We start from the raw sequence: 13,841 nt of genomic DNA, 5'->3' as shown, positions 1-13,841 counted from the left end.
GTGATGGGAGAGCTACAATAGCATTGGTATTATTTATTCAACACATGATCCACTCAGACAGAATTATTAAATATCAATGCTGCAGATGTTTGAAACTTTAATGTTAAAGTAAAACAGAAACATGAACACATTGGGGAAAACAAAACCAAAATTGAAGCACCACCATTTTCTTCAGGAATCCACTCATGAATTTCTACCATAAGAAGACTAATATGGGTCCGCTCAACGCAGATCATGATACATCAATGACAAAGAGACCACCGGCCACAGAGATACGGACAATGAAAACATCTCAAGAAAGAAATCAAGACGACTGATTCAACCTTGTAGCAAAGTCTAAAGTGTGAGATCTTTAGGATCCTCGATAATTTTTGCCAGAGTTTGCAAGAATGAAGCAAGATCAGCACCATATATAACACGGTGGTCTGCAGTAACATTAACCTGCAAGAAATTCAGAGATACCCCAAGTCAGAATCTTTAGAAGGCACAATGGCTTGCAAAATAGCTACCACCAGATGAGATGAATGTCAAGATCATTCTTACCTGCAATTGATTTCTCAGACCAATGTGGCCATCCTTGCTAGCAATTACAGTCGGTTGTGATGCACCAACGGCCATGATTGCTCCCTATAACAGGGTTCAGTACAAATTTGTCTATCAGACTATTATTCATATATTGCTGGTGGAAGCAGTTTTGTAGATTACTTACAGTTCCAGGTGGCAGAATTGCATCAAACCGATCCACACCAAACATACCAAGATTGGAAAGAGTGAAAGTGCCTGCAAAATCAATAAAATGATATCATGAGCAACATCCAATATGATTGTTTTCAATAGTACCCATCTCTGTATCTGTATAAAATCAACGAATCAAAATAGCGAAGTCAGAAACATATCCACATTCACAGATAGTTTTCTATCTCTGTATCTGAACAAGCACTCCCGTTCTTCTCACGGCGAAACAGATCTTTTTCCATAATTTTGGATTTCGGCCGAAATATTTCGGTTTTGGCCAAGACCAAAACTGAAAGTACACTGAATCGGATTTTTACAGAATTTTGCCGGATTTCCCCCGAAATTTCCGTTTTCACCTTTATTTACAAAATTTCTACCAAACTACCGAAATCTTAAAAAAAATTCACCGAAATTGCAGAAATTTCCACTGAAATTTTATACATTTCAGTCGAAATTTTAAAAACTACCGAAATTTTAAAAAATTTCACCGTCTTTTTGTATATTTCTCATTATATATAAATACATAAGTGAGGGGGAGTCTCTCCAACTCACAATCTCTTTCTCTCATTCTCTTCCTCAACATGGTATCAGAGCCCTAGGGTTTTGAATCCGTAAGGACCCCATTGAAACCCCACCATCCTTCTTCTTCTTCTTCCTCTCCTCCACTTCTACCCTAACCCTTACCCATCCCGTCCCTCTCCTCTTCCCCCGCCCCCTCCATCACTCGCCCACCCCCTTTCCCCTCCCCTTTCCCCTCCAGTACCCTCCCCCCCCTTTACAGTACTCCTCGCCCCCCTCTCCATCACCCGCCCAACCCTTGACCCCCCATCCCCCACTTCTGACTCTTATCCAGGCCCTAACCCTCTCCCCAACCTCTTTCCCCTTCTCCCTTCAACCTCGTGGCCCTACTACCTCTATTTTTGTTGATTTTGGGACAACCCTAATCTCCCTTCTCAAATGGCTTAAATCTGTAACAATTTTCTCCTCTCTATTTTCTCTCTGCGGCTTTGATCTCATATTTTTATCTCCGTTGTCTTGTTCATTTCATCAAGGGTTTCTCTCATGCCCATTTCTCTCTGTCCGGAGCCGCGATCTCCATTATTGGTTTCTCTTATCCTCGCTGAGGCATCCTTTCTTTTTCGTCTGTTGTTTTTCTCTCTTCGATTATTTTCTCATGGATAGCCCAGTGATTGAGGATCCCGCTCGCGTGCTGCCCTCTGTGGCTACTGCTCCATCGACTCGCCCATCATCTTCCTCATATATTCCCTCATCTTCTTCGATGGATGGCTCTTTTCCTCCCATGACCACAATCAGGCTTGATGGGTCCAATTACCTGAATTGGAAAGTGGCGGTAGAGACTTATCTCATTGCTAGGGGGAAGATTTCTATTCTTCGTCCTGACCCCCCTCCTTCCAGTGATCCCACTTATGATAAGTGGGAGCAGGATGATGCCCTTATCCGTACTCTCCTTTGGCAGAGTATGTCCCCTGAGATTTCCGGAACCATGATACACCTTTCCACTGCTCGCCAGGTTTGGGATCATACTGCTACTATCTTCTCCGAGAAAGGCAACCTCTCTCGAATGTGTTCCACATATTCTCAGTGGATGAATCTTCGTCGCGGAGACACTCCTCTCTCGACCTACTACAGTCAGATTGTTTCCCACTGCTAGCAGTTAGATGTTCTTATGCCTCTTACCACTGATTTGACTACGGTCGCGCAGCAGCATGATTAGATACGTGTCGTTCAGTTTCTCGACACTTTGGGTCCTGAGTACATGCATCTCCGTCAGCAGATATTTGGATCTGGCATGATGCCCTCTCTTCAGGAGGTTTACTTGCGTGCACAACAGTGTACTCTTGGTGACTCTGTGTCGGCCCCTTTGGTTGATATTACTGCCACTGCTACCTATGGCGTAGGTGACCGTGCTACTCGGGGTGACGTCACCTTTGGTCGTGGCCATGGTGGTCGTGGCGGTGGACTTGATTTTCTTGCAGGGCGTGTTGGCCGCCCACTTCCTATTGCTCGCATTGTCATCGTGAGGGACACTATATGGATACAGCGTCTTAGGTCTACCAGCCATCCCCCGACTGCGACTTTTGCTCAGCCAGGTAGCTCCCCTGCTAGCTCCAGCTCCTGGATCATTAATTCTGGGGCCTCCAATCATATGACAGATTCTTCGATCCTTCGTTCCTTTCGTCCACTTTCTGATAAGTCCATCACACTTAGGGCTGGCAACGGGGGGGTGCCGGATGTTGCATTCCTCGTACCCGTCAAAATTCCCCGTCCCTGCCGGGGAAAAAATCCCCATACAATTCCCGCCCAATGAAATAAGAAATGTGAGAACTACTAACATATAGAATATAAGACAAACTTAAATCATAAGCATATTTTTAAGGAAAATGATATTTGCACAACCTCAGTTGTCTTTTCTTCATTAATTTGCTCGTGAAAGCCTTTGGGAAATGAAATGATCATTTGATAGATCTTCAAATTTTAAATAAGTTATTTTTTATGATGCAAGGTACTAGTAATGAATTGGGGCGGGGCCAAGGTCCTCCCCGTCCCCTCACCGGGGAATTTTTTAAATCCCCGTCCCCGCCCCCATCCCTACCTAGATCGGGGAATCTCCGCCCCGAACGGGGCGGAGCGGGGCGGATCCCCGGTTTTCCGGGTTAAATTGCCAGCCCTAATCACACTGGCTGATGGGAGCTCCACTCCTATCTCTAGTGTTGGTGATATTTCTTCGCATGTTGGACTCACATTATCCTCTGTTCTATGTGTACCTAAGTCACCATTTAATTTACTCTCAGTTAGTCAGCTTACTAAAAATCTCAACTGTTCTGTCTCATTTTATCCCTCTTACTGCTTGTTTAAGAATCTCTTGATTGGGAGGACGATTGGCTTGGGCCGCGAGATAGATGGGCTGTATCGTCTTGACTATAGCCCTTCTCGTACCATTTTACACAGCTCCAGCGATGCATATTAGTGGCACTGCCGTCTTGGACATCCCAGCCTTGATCGTTTGTGACGGACATCTATAGTTTCTTCTTCTGTTACCCCCTTTACGTGCGAGGCCTGTGAACTTGGGAAACACCATAGAGTGTCCTTCCCGTCTAGGCCTGTTAGTCGGGCCTTGCACCCTTTTGATTTAGTGCATTCCGATGTATGGGGTCCAACGCGGACTACCTCTATCTTTGGACATCGTTATTTTGTTATTTTTATTGATGATTATTCACGTATGTGTTGGCTTTATTTACTGAAAGATCGCTTAGAAGTATTCTCTGTTTTTCGTACTTTTCATTCAGAAATTACTAACCAGTTTAATTGCACTCTTAAATGCCTTTACACTGACAATGCCTGGGAATATTTCAAAGACCAATGGTTTTGAGGAATTTCTTTCCACTCGTGGTATACTACATCAATCTTTATGTGCTCACACCTCTCAACAGAATGGTATCGCTGAACGTAAAATGCGATTATTATTGGATGGAACTCTTCTCTTCTCTTTCAGATGCGAGTTCCCAAATCTTATTGGGGCGATGCAATTCTCACTGCTAACTATCTGGCCAATCGGCTTCTATCCTCGATTCTAGGCGGCTCTTCCCCTTTCTCAATTTTACGTCCTCATCATGAGTCATTTCCTCTTACTCCTCGGGTATTCGGGTGTGTTTGCTTTGTCCACAATCTTGGGTCTGGTTTGGATAAATTAGATCCTAAGTCTGAACGATGTATTTTCCTCGGCTACTCATACACCCAGAAAGGTTATCGCTGTTATAGCCCTCGGTTGCGTCGAACCTATGTCTCGGCTGATGTTTCCTTCTTCGAGACTGAACCCTTTTTTCTGAGGTCTCCGGATACGACCCCTCTCTCTCATTCTTCAGATCTTCCTCTACCGATTCCCGTTCTTCCTGACCGGGTGGTTTGTCCATCTCCATCGCCTCACTTACCTCTCATCTCTTACAGGTACCTTCTCGGCCTCCGGCTCCATTAATCAAGAAGACCTATCAGCGCCGCCATACTTCTGCAGCTCATCCATCTCAGGCAGCGCCATCGCCAGCCCATCAGGAGCTCCCTCCTTCCACATCCGAGGTATCTATCGACTCTCCTATTGCCTCCCGCACTCGGTCTCATAGTACTGCTCATCCTATTTCGTCTTTTGTTTCATATGATGCTCGCACGCCTGCTTTCCGCAGTTTTGTGTCCTCTCTCTCTTCTGTTTCTTTGCCAGAGTCCTTGGCTGTAGCACTTGATCACCCGGGTTGGCGCGCTGCTATGGACCTTGAGATGGATGCCCTTCAGGCAAATCAGACTTGGGATTTAGTTCCACTACCTCCTGGTGCACGCTCAGTTGGGTGTCGTTGGGTTTGTACTGTGAAATATTTGCCTGATGGCTCTGTTGAGCACCTTAAGGCGCGCTTAGTTGCCAAAGGGTACACTCAGACATTTGGAGTGGACTATGGATAGACATTTTCCCTAGTGGCGAAGATCCTTCAGTACGTGTTCTCCTTTCCCTTGCTGTCAATCAGGGCTGGCCTCTACATCAGTTGGCTGTCAAACATGCGTTTCTTCATGGTGAGCTCACAGAGGAAGTTTACATGGAGCAACCTCCTGGGTATGTTGCTCAGGGGGAGATGCCATCCTCTGTGTGTCGATTAAAGAAAGCCATTTATAGCCTCAAGCAGTCTCCTAGAGCATGGTTTGGAAGGTTTAGTGATGCCATTATATGCTTTGGTATGAAGCAGTGTGCAATTGATCATTCTGTCTTCAGCTGTCAGTCTACAGTTGGGTGTGTACTTTTGATAGTCTACGTCGATGACATCATCATCACTGCCAGTGATATAGCTGGGATCCAGAAATTGAAGACATTCTTCCAAAATGAGTTCTCCACCAAGGATTTGGGTCATCTTAGATACTTCTTGGGTATTGAAGTTACATATTCGACAAAGGGGATTTCTCTCTCATAGAGGAAATATGTATTAGACTTGCTTGAGGAGACAGGTTGTCTTGGAGTGAAACCTGCCTCAGTTCCCATGGACGCAAATATGAGGTCACTACCTGAAGAGGGAGACTTGTTAGATGACCCAGGCAGATACAGGAGGCTGGTTGGTAAACTTATCTACCTTACAGTCACACGCCCAGATATCTCCTTTGCTGTTGGTGTTGTCAGCCAACATATGAGTTCACCTCGTACTTCACACTGGGCAGCAGTCCTTCAGATTCTTCGGTATTTAAAAAGTGCTCCAGGTAGAGGGTTGCTATTCAAGAAACATGGACATCATAAGATAGAAGGGTACACAAATGCTGATTGGGCATGATCTCCAGCCGATAGGAGATCTACCACAAGATACTGCACATTTGTGGGAGCTAACCTTGTGTCATGGTGGAGTAAGAAACAAGACATTATCTCCAAATCTAGTGCAGAGGCGGAGTATAGAGCTATGGCACACACAAGTGGAGAGCTCATTTGGTTACGCTCTCTCTTGTCAGAGATCGGTTTCTCCCCATCATCTCATTCTCAGTTATATTGCGACAACAAGGCAGCGATTCACATTGCTACAAATCCAGTCTTTCATGAGAGAACTAAATATATCGAGGTTGATTGCCACTTCATCCGGCACCGGATTCAAAAAGGAGAGATATGCACAGTGTTCACTAGATCGGTGGACGAATTAGCAGATATGTTTACCAAGCCATTAAACAAAGCTAAATTGAGTGATAATTGAAGCAAGCTAGGAATGTTTGACATATACATTCCAGCTTGAGGGGGAGTGTTAGTGTATGTGCATGCCTATGGGCATATCCATCTTTCTGTATATTTCTCGTTATATATAAATACATAAGTGAGGGGGAGTCTCTCCAACTCACAATCTCTTTCTTTCATTCTCTTCCTCAACAGACTGCAATCAAATTACAGATTTTGAACAGAACAGAGACCCAACCTGGTTCTTAGCTCAAGCTTTTTTTGATAGGTTCTTTAGTTCATGCAAGTAGGTCCTCTGGATCTCTGCAGGACGTTAGCCAGTCGAAGCAAATTTCTCCTATGCTAACCATGCTCTCCTCTGATCACATGGGGATTGACCTTTGAGCCCCACAAGCACTCGACTACCTCGGTTTGAGTATCGAGCACATGTTACAGGTGGGTGATGCGATTGGAATTGAAACTAAGGCTGATAAACTTAAGATAGCTGCTGAAAATGTTGGAGGACAAGAGAGGTGGAGACCTGTTGGCAAGAGTTTGACATGTTATTCTAGAGGGAAGAAGGATTTGAAATGAATAGCTGATAACTTCAATCTGTCAGAGAAAGTCAACAACCTGCAATTACAGGAGGGAGACTTGATAACTTATTACTGTTTAATAATGAAGATCCGATCATGGAACATAAGGGGCTTGGGGTCTAGATCAAAGAGAAATGCTGCGGCTGATTTTAGACACAGCCTAAACTTGGATGTCCTCTTCATACAAGAGCCCGAGAAGAAAATTAGCAGATCGGCAATTAGGAAGACATGGGGCAGTGATTTTAGACACAGCCTAAACTTGGATGTCCTCTTCATACAAGAGCCCGAGAAGAAAATTAGCAGATCGGCAATTAGGAAGACGTGGGGCAGTGCCTATGTTGAGTTTCTTGGCTTCATAGGAGATCCGGGGGTCTGATTTTGATGTGGAATCATGATGTTATTCTTGCAAAGGATCACCAAACTGAAGAATTTTCCATATCTATTCGTGTCAGATCATTGGTGGAGAATTCTTACTAATTTTTCACAAGGGTTTACGGTCCAATTGATCCAAGGAGAGATGCTTTTTGGCAAGAGCTAAGAGCTAGGTTCAATCCAGAGTATGTGGAACCTTCTGTGGTGCATCGGTGGAGATTTCAACACTGTCAGGCATGTGTTTGAGAAGTGAAAGTGTGTGTGCCGGGGGGGGGAGGGGGGGGAGAGGTGCTAAGGGTTAAACCAGTATGAGAAACATCTCTATGTTCATAAACGACAATGAATAGATTGAATTCTCCCGTCTAGATCTAAGTTCACTTGGTCAAATAACCACATCCCAACAATATGCACTAATCTGGACAGAATTTTTACATCTGAAGACTGAGAAAACATGTTCCCTAATATTGGTGCCCTCGCTATTCCTAGAGGACCTAGACCAATATAGGATCATTATCCCCTCTTGCTATCTGCGGATGAGCTCGCTTCTGAGCCAAAGCCTTTCAAATTCAACTTAGCTTGGTTGGAAGTTTGGGCATTTAAAGAGCTGCTAGTTGAATGGTGGAAAGATTATATTGTGGATGGATGGAAACACTTCAGTTTATGAGCAAGCTGAAATTGATCAAAGAAAAGTTCAAAGGATGGAATAGGGACAACTTTAGAAAGCTGATTAGCAAAAAAGGATGTTGCACTCAACTCAATAGCACAACTGGGTGCGATTAGTAAAGAGAGAATCCCTAACAGAATTTGAGGAACTTGCTAGGATTAAAGCGCAGAATGATTATGAGAACATCCTCGTTTGGGAAGAAATTAAATGGAGACGGAAATCTTTATCTGTTTGAATTAAGTGGGGAGAAAAAAAACAATTTATTTCATAAAATGGTGAATACTAGGGGAAGGCGTAAACAAATTCAGGGGGGATATGTCTTATGAATACCTTGATGGAAAATCAGATTGACATTAACCTGGTATTTTTGAATTATTATATCAATCTTTACTCATGTGAGGTTGCTGGAGACCTGACTTGATGACATCAATGCCTCTTCTAGCATAAAGCATTGCTTGAAAGAAAGTTGAATAGCATGTGAAAGCTGCTGTCTTCAATATTGACAAGAGATGAAGCTCTTGGACAAGATGGGTTTCCAAATCATCAAGGAAGATTTGTTGAGCGTATTCGAGTTCTTCCATTTTGGTTGAATTAACAAAAGCATGAACACCACTTTAATCGACCTCATTCCAAAAATGAAAGGGCGGTGGAGGCTAGAGATTATCAACCAATCAGCTTTGTTAGTAGTATTTACAAGGTTCCCTAGCCTAGCTATGAGAAAGATAGCTGTGTTGCCGAGCATCAACTCTCGTAAACAAGGAGTTCTTATTAAAGCAATGCAGATCCTTGATGGGATTTTGATTGCTCACGAATGTATTGACTATTGACTCCATGCATCGAAACAAAGTTGAAGGCTTCCTTTGTAAGATCGATCTTGAGAAGGCCTATGATCGAGTGGATTGAGAGTTCCTTGATCGCATTATTTGGAAATGGGTATCGGCAAGACGTGAAGATCCTGGATCACATGTATCTCGAGTGCATCCGTCTCCTTACTCATCGACGGCTCTCCTGTTTGGATACTTCAAGAGTAGCAGAGGTTTTAGACAAAAGGAGATCGCTTTCTCCTCCTCTTCGTTATTGTTGGGGAAGCATTAAGCCTAACGCTCTCTAAGGCAAGGCAATGTCGAAACGTTTTTTTGGTGGTGGTAGTGGTGGGCAAGGTTTTAAATTTCGATTTCGGAATGCGTTTCGGTCCTCACTGGAACCCAAATTTTTACCGAAATTTCAAAATTTTGTTTGAAATCCGACGAAATAAAAAAAAGTTGTTTTTTATCCAGCCTGAAATTTCGGTAATTTCACCCGAAATTTCAGGGAAATATTAAATAATGAATAAAATGAAATCTTTTCCTAAAATTTTGGATCGACAGTTCAGGGAAACGAAATTTCAACCGAAATTTTGAAATTTCGGTCTAAATAAAGTAACGTTTCAGGTTCACCCAATTTCGATCTCAGTATTGATCGAAAGTCGAAACCCGAAATTTCGGATTTCGGTCGAAATTTAAACCTAGGTGGTGAATGGGGTGGGGGGAAGGAATCAAAATTTTCCCTATTTCTCATCTTCAATATACTAATGATGTGATTATTTTTGCTAACAACAAATTGTAGGGCCTAATAAAAACTAAAGCATTTTAAGGTGGTTTAAAGCTGGATCAGGTTTGAAGATCAACTTGTAGAAAAGCTCTTTCATATGCATTTACAATGGAAAATTGCAGATATATGAATTGGGAATTGGCCTAGGACTTTGGTTGCAAGATAAATACTCTTTCTATTACTTATTGCGGATTGGGACTATCTAAATCTTTGTGGTTGGTGGTTGTCTACAAAATTAAGAGGAAACTAGCCTTGTGGAAGACAAACTATTTGTCTTTCTTTTCTCGGACTGTGGGTGTGGGGGTGGGGGGGATTGTGATGGATCACCCTCATCAAATCTATTTTGGCAGATCTTCTAGCATACTGTATGTCTTTATTTAAGATTCCCTCCATCATAGCAAAGAAGATTGAAAAACTTCATCAGGACTTCCTTTGGGATGAAAAGGAAATTATAAAAAATTACATGCATTTGATAAATTTGGAGTTAGAAAACCAAAAGACTGACGGATTGAGCATTCATACTATTATTAGAGGAAACTGCTCCCTTCTCGGAAAATGGCTCTGAAGACACACAGAGAAACTGATGCATTTTAGTACAAGTTTATCCAAGAGAAGGATAAGAGTCTTCTCTCTCCGTGGATCACTAAAAGTTTAAATAATGGAAGAGGACCTGGTGTGTGGTGCTCCATCAGCTCGGCTGGGGAGGACTTCAATAAAGGTTATCCAAGAGAAGTATGGCAGTCTTCTCTCCCGGTGGATCACTAAAAGTTTAAGTAATGGATCTGGTGTGTTGCGCTCGAACAGCTCGGCTTGATGGATTAACATCTTTATTGTATATGATTACTTCCAAATTGACAACCATTGCCAGTGGCAACTCACTACCTCAATGCTTATGGTATGAAAGGCATACTATTTAAAACTAGATCACTATAATTAACAGATCAGAGAAATTGAAGGGGTGATGATAAATACTGAAGAATCATCTCCCATAATGCCTATCATGAATGAAATGCCCATAAACTATGAAAAATAAATAAAGAAAAGTTTATCAGCAAGACTGGAAGGCCCTTCATTATAAAGGTAACGTCCACAAGAACAGTCCCTCCGTGTTGTTCTTGGGAAAAAAAGTTGAAAATGTTGTCATAAAAATGTAATAAACCCATTCAAATATAAGAAGGAAAAGGTATATGTACTTTCAGTAAAATGCTGGTTACAACTTTACAAGAAACACAGTGCAGAATCCAGTGCTATAAGTATCCAAGAAAAGTTGTGTAATTTAAAAGCCTGATTTAAGAACAACCACGACTTAATAGGGGTGAAAATCCCATGTTCCAAAAGTCAGTTGACAGGCTCACATTAGCCCAATCTCCTGATCAGAAAAATACAGTGATACGTGACAATTAACATGTATAAAGACCTTTTGACAGAAACAGACCTAGTCCGAAAGCAAGCTAATTAATACGGCGGTCACGGGAATTGGATGAAATTCACAAATTGTGTTTGTATACGTGTATCGCCCATCAGTATGAATGGGCCATGGATTCTTAATCATATCCTGTACTTGGGGACATCTTGTCCCCTGTCTTTCTAGCCAATTAATAAAAGTGAATTTAAAAAGAAAAGAAAAGAAAAGAAAGCAAGCCAAGTGCAAACCATTCCAAAACAATACCATGTCCTGAGCAGGGAGAGAAACTACAGAAAAACACAGCACTTAACAGCAATCTTGCACCGTATAAAACAAGGGATGAGCCAGTACCTGTGCTATATTCATGAGGTTGCAGCTGCTTTGCCCGAGCCTTATCCACTAACTCTTTCCATTTCCTTGATAGTGTGTAGATGTCAACCTAGGAGAAACCATCGATAAAAAAACATGCCAGCTAAATACAATCGAATTTTCTGAGTAAAGAATAGCAAAAAACAGAATGAACCTTGTCTGCATCCTGAAGAACTGGAGTAATCAACCCTCCATCCATAGCCACAGCAACCGCAATGTTAATGCTACTATTGTAAGTGAAGCTCTTACCATCCCTACAGCTAGAATTCACAACTGGGTGTTTAACCAGAGCAAGAGCAGTTGCCTTTGCAAGCAATGCAGTCATGGTCACTCCCTTCGACTTTATCTGATTTATTTTTTAGAAAGGTTAGCACAGATGCATCGAAGTAAGAAACCAAATAAACACATTCAAATAAAGATTACATATTTCATAAAACATCAAGATCAAACAAATTACAAACTTTTCATCAATTCTTTAAATAAAAGAAAAAAAAGAGGGAAAACCTTACTTTTTTGTACAGATTATTGCCTGATTTATTTTTGAGAAAGGTTAGAACAGATGCATTGAAGTTAGAAACCAAATCTTATTTTTTGTACAGATTATAGCCTGATTTATGTTTTGAGAAAGGTTAGCACAGATGCATAAAAGTTAGAAACCACATAAACACATTCAAATAAAGAGTATAAATTTTATAAAACATCAAGATCCAACCAATTTTGTAACCAAATCTTACTTTTTTGTACAGATTATTGCCTGATTTATTTTTGAGAAAGGTTAGCACAGATGCATTGAAGTTAGAAACCACAAAAAGACATTCAAATAAAGAGTATCAATTTTATAAAACATCAAGACCAACAAATTACAAACTTTTCATCAATTCCTTTCATAAAAAGAAAAAGAAGGGAAAATCTTACTTTTTTGTACAGATCACAGATAATTGGTCTGACTTGTTTTTAAGAAATGTTAGCACAGATGCATTGAAGTTAGAAACCACATAAACACATTCAAATAAAGATAATCTATCTCACAAAACATCAAAATCATCAAATTACAAACTTTTCATCAATTTTATCAGAAAAGAAGGTAAAATCTTACTTTTTGTACAGATCCTTGTCTGATTTATCTTCGAGAAAGGTTAGTTAGCACAGATGCATTGAAATTAGAAACCCAATAAACACATTCAAATAAAGATCATCTATGTTACAAATCATCATGATCAAACAAAATACGAACTTTTCATCAATTTTTAAAAGAAAAGAGAGAAAGGGAAAAATCTTACTTTCTTGTAGAGACTATCAAGCGCATCCGTCGTGATCGTATACCCAACCCTAAACGTCGGTACCGATAGACTTTCAACCATGTTCCTACTAACAGCACCCTGCATTGTCGTAAATGGAACAATACTCCCCAATTCAACCTCCGGCGAACTCAAAACCTTACTACTAACAGAATCCGAATCAGATTTCGGACTCATCGGAACCCTAACAGCCGCAGTCTCCACATCCTTGGCCACAATTCTCCCCATCGGACCGCTCCCGGCCACCGATCCCAACTCCACCTTCAAATCCTTGGCCAATTTCTTCGCATAAGGAGTCGCCACAATCCTCTTCCCACCTTCCGAAGCCGGATGCATCGATGACACAACTTTAGAAACTAGGGTTTTTTTAGGAGTTAGGGTTTCAGGTTCTTTTTCTGGGGTTTCAGGTTCTTTTTCTGCAGGAGATTCAGAAATTAGGGTTTTGTTAGATGATGAGGCTTTGGATCTGGCTTCAGAGATCTCGTCTTCGGTTTCAGCGAGGAGAGCGATGGCAGATCCAACGGCTGCTACGCCTCCTTCTTCTACCATGATTGCGGCGAGATAACCATCGTAGAAGGTTTCAACGTCCATGTCAGCTTTGTCTGATTCTACTACGACTACGCTCTCGCCTTTTGAGAGTTTTTCGCCTTCTGATTTTACCCAGGAGACTATTTTGCCTTCTGTCATGGTTGAGCTTAGTGCTGGCATGAAGATTTCTCTGATTTTGGATTTGATTTGTAGGGTTTTGGTGTTTTTAGTGGTGTTTTGATTGGATTTATGGGTGAAGGGTTTGGGAGAAGGGATGAAGGAGGTGGTGAGGTGGAGTATTCCGGCCATGGAGGGGAGAGGGGTGGCGATATCAGTTTTTGAGGGGGTGAAGAAGAGGAAATGGGGGGGGGGGGGAATTTTTGAGAATGTAAGAGAGAGAGGGAGAGAGGGGAGAGGAGTTAAGAAGGGGGTGGCTGTTGTTTTGCTGTGTTCTTGAATGTATCGAAGGGAAGCGGAGATCTCAACCACCTTACCGGTGTCGTTGTTTTTTGTTTGTAAAACAGAGAGAGACCTTGTCGACGTGGCCAATATGTATGTTAGGAAATGCGCACCCCCTGTAGGATAATTCACACCTTTTAAG

General features: G+C 41.9%; 1 protein-coding gene across 1 annotated transcript; it reads right to left on the bottom strand.

The window, feature by feature from the left end:
- Nucleotide 1: 1 nt before the first annotated feature.
- EMB3003 (2-oxoacid dehydrogenases acyltransferase family protein) lies at nucleotides 2-13,630 on the bottom strand. The gene is made up of 6 exons (XM_077392640.1): nucleotides 12,695-13,630; nucleotides 11,569-11,760; nucleotides 11,397-11,484; nucleotides 710-780; nucleotides 544-627; nucleotides 2-441 (listed from the first exon to the last, which is right to left on the bottom strand). Exons 1-6 carry the CDS (start codon nucleotides 13,547-13,549, stop codon nucleotides 337-339), a joined length of 1,395 nt encoding a protein of 464 aa, XP_077248755.1. The 5' UTR covers nucleotides 13,550-13,630; the 3' UTR covers nucleotides 2-336.
- Nucleotides 13,631-13,841: the final 211 nt, after the last annotated feature.

The sequence above is a fragment of the Tasmannia lanceolata genome, unplaced genomic scaffold (assembly GCF_043159265.1).
Source record: "Tasmannia lanceolata isolate RefF3 unplaced genomic scaffold, GAP_Taslan_0.1 ptg000012l, whole genome shotgun sequence".
Lineage (NCBI taxonomy): Eukaryota > Viridiplantae > Streptophyta > Magnoliopsida > Canellales > Winteraceae > Tasmannia > Tasmannia lanceolata.
Note: the sequence above shows the minus strand (reverse complement) of the source record. Positions and strands in the feature narration are given on the sequence as shown.